The sequence below is a fragment of the Pithys albifrons genome, chromosome 7 (assembly GCF_047495875.1).
Source record: "Pithys albifrons albifrons isolate INPA30051 chromosome 7, PitAlb_v1, whole genome shotgun sequence".
NCBI classification, from domain to species: Eukaryota; Metazoa; Chordata; class Aves; order Passeriformes; family Thamnophilidae; genus Pithys; species Pithys albifrons.
Window position 1 is genome coordinate 55,597,044 of NC_092464.1, and position 6,640 is coordinate 55,603,683.

Here is a 6,640-nt window from a genome sequence, read left to right on the forward strand (position 1 = left end):
GAGGATTCCTCCACAATGATCACGTCACTCTTTATTAAATTTAAGAAAAGGAACTTTAATTAGAAAATGGATATAAGAAGGATAACTGTTCTTAACTACTATATATATATATATGTATATATATATATGTAGATATAGATATAACTGTAGACAGACCAGAGCAAACTACTCCCCCAAAACCAAAAGTAAAAACAAAAGAGAACAACCCCCAAACTGTGGGTTCCTCCTGGAGCAGTTCTATTTATGGACAGTGTCAGTGTCACACCTTGGCTGGCTGTGAGGGGAATTCTCAGTCTTTTCCCAGCGAGGCAGAGACAAGGGATGAACGGTCACGTGGACTCTCTCTCCTTGTCCTCTGTTCCAAACCAAGAAGGAAAAGCTGGGAGTGGAGGAAATGGTGATAGTTCCCAGGAATCTCCTTGCAGTCCAAATCAGTCCCCAGGAAGAGGGGAATAAAGCTTGCATGTCCTGAAGCAGCTGTGTCTGTCCTCTCTTCTCTCTCTCTCTGAAGCTCAGGGTGCCCAGAGATGGAGGGGGAAAAGCAAAGAGCAGTGCCAGGAAAAGAGCTCTCACCACCAAGCAGTGGCTCCTTTTCTGCAGCTGCCCAAAGGAAAAAAAACCAAAAACCTAAAAGACAAACCTGCACACAGGGAACAAAGAAAGAAAAACCTCTCCCCACCCCCAGGGGCTGGGGTTCTGTTTTCCCTCTCCACCCAACCATTAAGCTTGAATCTGAAAGTCATCAGCCATCTTTTGTCCTCAGTCCTGGCACTCCAAGGCCAAACCTTTGTGTTGGTATGGTGAGAAAAATTCTCTGAGGGGGCTTCTCCCAACACCACCTTCCTGTGTTTGAACTTTTAACAGATGGGTCTTTACAGTCATTTGATAGAAAGTGCAAGTCAGTGGCTCATCTTCACAGAGTTGCCCAGGCCATGACACGTCACCCTTTGACCCCACTGGTTTGGGAGAGCTCAACCCTTCTGTCTCATGGTCAGCAAAGTTTAGGGCTGTAGGTGGGTGTTGGTGTTGAAGTCTCCCTGTTGTGGATTTCCATCTGCAGCGGTGTGGTGGGTTCTCCTGGTCCTGGGGTTTATTCAATTATGTAGGAGAGAATGTGCTCCCCCACTGCCCCTGACCACTTGGTCCCAGAGAGCCCGAGAAGGACACACAGAGACCACAGGAGAGGGAGGAGAGAGAGTTTATTTCTGCAGGTCAGGGTTTATATGGACCTTGGAGCGATCCGAAACCCAGCAATAAGAAACAAGAGGGGGTTTGGCTTTGGGCCAATGGGAATCAGGGGATTTAGATTCAATAGCAAGGGGGTAGGTAACATGCATGTCATAACCTCCCTCCAGACCCCTGAGACAGACCTTATCTCGAGATATCCTGGGAAGGGGAAGCAGGGACTTTGCAAAAGACATTTAAACAACCATTTTTTACATTTAAACACCATTAAAAACATCAGTTGTTAAAGCTTTAGAGGTGGCTTCTTCATTCTCTTCACAAATCCATTTCTGACAGGACATTCTCCATTCCAAATATTGTAAATCAATTCCCACATTTACCTACAGGATGACAGTCACCAGCAGGCTCCTTGAGTAACGTTCTGTATACAGCTGAAACTTCAATAAATAAATAAATACACGGCGGAGGAACTGGACAGCACACACAGACCAATATGATCGAGTGGATGCCCCTTTATTATACACCACACACAGTTTATATAGAGGTAAAGCTACACACCATTGGCTAAGTTAAAACCTCACACCACCAGGCTACAAACTTTAATTGGTTATAATCCCTATCTCACTAGTCCAGTGTTTGTTATCTTATCCTGACTGTTTTCACGCACCTGCAGAGTCCTGTGAGAACCTACTGTGTGAATTCCTAGGGAGTAACCTCCTCCCTACCAGCCAGCAGCAGCTGAGCTCCTTGCTGCTTCTTAGCTGATAGCTAAATCTCACAGGGTTTGTGCAGGCTGGTTTCAGTCTTACAGGATCCCACATAGACCTGAATTGCTCATTCTTCATTTTTCTGTAGCAACAGAAACTTCAATAAATATCAGAGCGGTGGAATCCAAGCACCTTTGGTGATGCTGCCACAGGTTTTGTGTCAACACCTGTAGCTGCTCTCACTGATGGCATCTCCTCTCCTCTCCTGTGTGCAGGTGTCATCGCAGTGGTGATCTTCACCATCCTCTGCACCTTGGTGTTCCTCATCCGCTACATGTTCCGCCACAAGGGAACGTATCACACCAACGAGGCCAAAGGGGCAGAGTCGGCCGAGAGCGCCGACGCCGCCATCATGAACAATGACCCCAACTTCACGGAGACCATCGACGAGAGCAAGAAGGAATGGCTGATCTAAGCCCTCGGGGGTGGGGCCTGGGGTGGGATCTGAGCTGGGCCAGGGTGGGACTGGGGTGACTCTTGCAGTGGAGAAAGAACACTCTGTGTTGGACGCTTGAGCACACATAGGGTCAAAAGATCAGCACAACTGGAGGAGCAAGTGACAGGAAAATACCACTGAGACTGGAGAAGAAAAGAAATATATCTCAAGCATTTAAGAAAAAAATATTTTTTAATATTTATTTACAGCAAATTGCCCCTTCTGTATCCAAACAACGACAACAAAGAGCAGTTTTGCAGCTTCAGCACTGGTTAAAATTTTCAGTAATACCTGTCCTTTTCTCTGTGTGTTTAGAGATGTTCTGGGTACCTGCGACAAGAAACGGGGCTGGGTTTTTTACATTTTTTACAAGCCGTTTCAAATGTGGGTAGTTCTGTCCTGAGAGAAGTGGCAGCCCTTCCCTCCCAGCATTGTGTCCCTTCATGGCTGGCCACTTCCCCGCAGGCTGCCCTCAGCCCCACACCTTGACCCATAACCATGTGGGTGGTGTTGAGCTGGGGGTCCAGGACTGGGGGTGGGACAGGGGGGTGAAGACTAATGCAGCTCTTACTCACCAGGTTCTCAACACACCATCAGCCTATGCCAACCCTGGCAGGATCCATGTTCTTGACCCAGGCACTTTGTTGATTGCGTGCAATTCTCACCAACAGTGTGAAAACACTGTTACTACGACTACTATTACTACTAGAGAGGTCAATCATAAAGCACAGGAAGCTTTAGGGGGTTTTATATTATTATTTTGTTGTTCTCTGAGGGAAGATGATGCTTTGTGAGTGTGTAGACCTAGTCTGTTCCTGTATCTTTGGCTGTGGCACTTGGTGACCTGAGGCACGTGCCAGTTTAAACTCAGCTCTGCCTGTGGCATATTGGCATATACTGTACATTGTAGTAGGGAATTAGAGCCAGACTTTGTTCGCTTGTTTCTTCTTAATAGACTGTCATCATATTAATTATTACAGCTCTAGTCAATGCATTTGAACACACAGGCTTCATGTCATACATTTTCCCAACTTGAGAGTAGCAATTTATTCCTTAAACCCTTTGTTTCAGTCCCTTTTCTAGGAAAGCCTCTGCTGGCAGTGTTTGCACAGTCAGGAGGGTGAGGTGAAGGAGGCTTGGAAACTCTGCCCCCAGAGCACATGAGAAACAGCACACAGGGGAGAGTTACTTTTCAATACATAGATTTACCTGAACTCTTTTACTGTCTTTATAAGGCATTTTTAAGACTAGCAAGGCTAATGCCACGTGCAGCTTTGCATCCCATTTTTCCTCTCAGAGCAGGGAGGTTGTGGGTGTCTCCCCAGCAGCAGGAAGGCAAAGGGACAGTCTGAAGACCTAATACCATTTGGTGGCAATAACAAAGCTTTAGCTTGGCTTTTGTAGAGGAGAGTGGTTGTCCTGTGGTCTGAATTGATTTTCACGGACTCCATGATTTCCCAGACTATTCTGAGTTGGAAGGGACCCACAAGGATCATCGAGTCCAACTCTTCAGTCAATGGCCCACAAAGGGGATTGAACACATGACCTTGGCATTGTTACAACCAAGGTTTAACCAACTGTGCCAATCTCATAGGAATTTAAGGCCTTAATGGGCAGTTTTTGCAGTGGAACAGAATGAAGGAATGAATACACTACAGGGCATTTGCCATGTGTTAAAAGAACAGAAACAACACCAAGAATTTCCCCTTAAAAGTATTTATGCTCATGACAGTCCTAGATTTGCTTTACCTTTAGTATTGGGGGGTTTACTATTTTTCTGTACAGGAAGGACTTACTTTTCACCTAAGTGTGCAATCTACTACTCTTTCATTATTCTAGGTGATGCTTAAAAGTGAGAAAGAAAAAGAAAAAAGTCATATAGGGGAAGAAAATACTGGAATCTTACCAGACAAGGAGTTGATAAGCACAGTTTGTCAGACAGACAAGGCCAGATGGTGTGGGGTTTAAGGATGGTAGCCTAAAGTCCTCCTCTGGATCCATTGCACATAGATATCAGAGTGAATCAAACCCATTAATTTCTTTCATTTATGGATTTGGAATTAGCATACAAAGAAGTAGCCAGTTTCAAAAGAAATTACTGTTTCTCAGATAACATGTGGCAGAGAGGTTCAGGTAGGCATAAAAATTACCTCTGTCACTCTTGTGCTCTGCAGTGCTTTGCCTTGCCTCCAGTGTTAACCTTTCCCTCCCTTGGCTGCAATCAAGCAGATGAGAGCTTATTCTTGTAAAATCATGGGTGTAAGATGAGTCTTCCCTCCCTGGAGAGTATCAGCAGGGGATGACTCTACCCTGCACCACTATTCAACAAACTACGTAGCAATCACAGATGTCTTTGAAGGATTGAAAAGGCATTATCTTTTCCATATTATTTCATGTTTAAATTGATTTTAATGGTATTTTAGTCCACTCTGGAAAACATCCTTGCCTTCAGCTTCAAATTACCAGGAGCAGTGAATAGAGTTAGATTAGGATTTGGTATGCAAAAAAAATGAGTTACTACTCTGAATTTACTGCCTGTGAGGAAGATCAGATTTGAATATCCTGAGAGACTAAAGTTCTCTTCTGCTTTATGTGGGAGAGACAGATTTCATAGCCATGGTTCCAGATTGCCAGTGCCTCAGCATGGCATTAGAAGGGAGGGATGGGTTGGTCTCCATGTGCAACCCAGTCCTTGGCAAAGCCAGGGACAGTTGTCTCTGAGTTGTGGTAGTGAGACCTGTGTCATCTATTCTTTCTAAAAAGCTGCCAACTAATCTCCCACAACCCTGCAAGCAAGAATTTCTGTAAGAGAACCTTTGACCATTGCATAAGCAATAGCTATAAATTAGTGTCTTAAATTTGGAAAACAGGGTTTAAATTTCTGAAATCAAGTTACAAGCATCTGCACCTCTCCATTGACTGGACACCACGGACCTTTGGAAAGTTTCTCTTTTTGACATGTGGAATTGCTTCGTGCTGTGTTAAAATGTGGATAATCTTCAGTCTTGTCTTATTTTCATGATACAGACACTTTCATAACTCTAGAAACCTTTAATTACTGGACCTTAGACATGGTATTATCAACTAGCAGCTGGTCTCTGTATAGGCATTTGGTGACTTTAGGTGAATTGCTGCCTGTCTGCTTTGTGTTGCATTTCTGAGAATGGTGTGTGTTTAATTCCAGGCAGTGGCCATTCCCCAGCCTGGCAGTGAAGCAGGAGCAGGCTCAGAGGAGTAGCCTGTGTATTTTCCCAGCACTATATCTTTTCTGAGGATTTCTTCCTCTGCAAGTCTATCATTGCAGTCTGAAACAACATCCACAGTTTATTTCACCCACTCTTATTTGTGCCAAAAATCCATGTTGTTTAACAGGAATTATCCTTACACTTACAGTGGGGAAATCTGTTGGAGGGGAGAGTGGGTCTTGCTTTTATAAAACTCTGTACTTTCCCCTCCCAAAAATTAAAATAATTGGTCTTTTATCACCTGTTTTTTAGCTGTTTCACCCACTTGAACCGTGCAGAAAAATGTAGCTTCTTGTCCTCGTTTGGGAACTGAAGTTTCCCAGTCGTGTTTCTAAAAGGTTCATTCCTGACTCCACAGGAAGTGATGGCAAAGCTGCCTCCAGCAGTGGGGAGAGACGACTGGGCTGGGGATTAGGGCTCTCAGTGTCAGTGAAATAATGCAAGCAATATTTTGGATTCTCATTCACAACACATGCAGACCACCAGCTGATGAGACATGTTGCTCCAAAGAACCCAAAGAGTGGGGAACTTATTTTCATGTCAGCCCATCCTCAAGGGAAATCTGCAATCCAGTCCAGCAGTTTTGAATCAAGTCTTTCACACACTGCTTATTTCATACCTACTGATAAAGATTCAGATGTATTCAAGAGGAATGTGTATCTTTAATAGGTACTGGAGCATTTCTGCTTTGTATTTTTTGTGTCTTAAACATTCCCTGTATATTTTTTATCTCTTCCAGCAGTTACCACTTCAAAGGTATGGCAGCATTTGAACATCATGCTCTGGGTAGCATGAGATACGTGAAAGGATGGGCACCATAAGTAATTTAGCCAGACTGCCAAAGCAGTGATGTGTATGTACAAGTTTATTGTACTGCTAAGAATTCAGTATAATTGAAACAGTGCCCTTTAATGGCAGGTGCATCTCATTTTTCCAGGGTATCTGTGGAAATGTGAAGCTGTCTGAGTTTGACAAGCAATAGCTTATGTTTTTTCCCATGAATGATT

The 6,640-nt window shown here is 44.0% G+C and overlaps 1 protein-coding gene across 2 annotated transcripts in view; it reads left to right on the top strand.

The window, feature by feature from the left end:
• Positions 1-5,878, top strand: part of CNTNAP2 (contactin associated protein 2) — a 1,051,893-nt gene extending 1,046,015 nt beyond the window's left edge. For both annotated transcript variants that reach the window (XM_071559619.1, XM_071559620.1), the window contains one exon: positions 2,168-5,878. In XM_071559619.1, the coding sequence (XP_071415720.1) occupies positions 2,168-2,367 (200 nt within the window). In that variant the 3' untranslated portion in view covers positions 2,368-5,878. The remainder of the gene's footprint in view (positions 1-2,167) is intronic.
• The last annotated feature ends 762 nt before the right edge of the window (positions 5,879-6,640 follow it).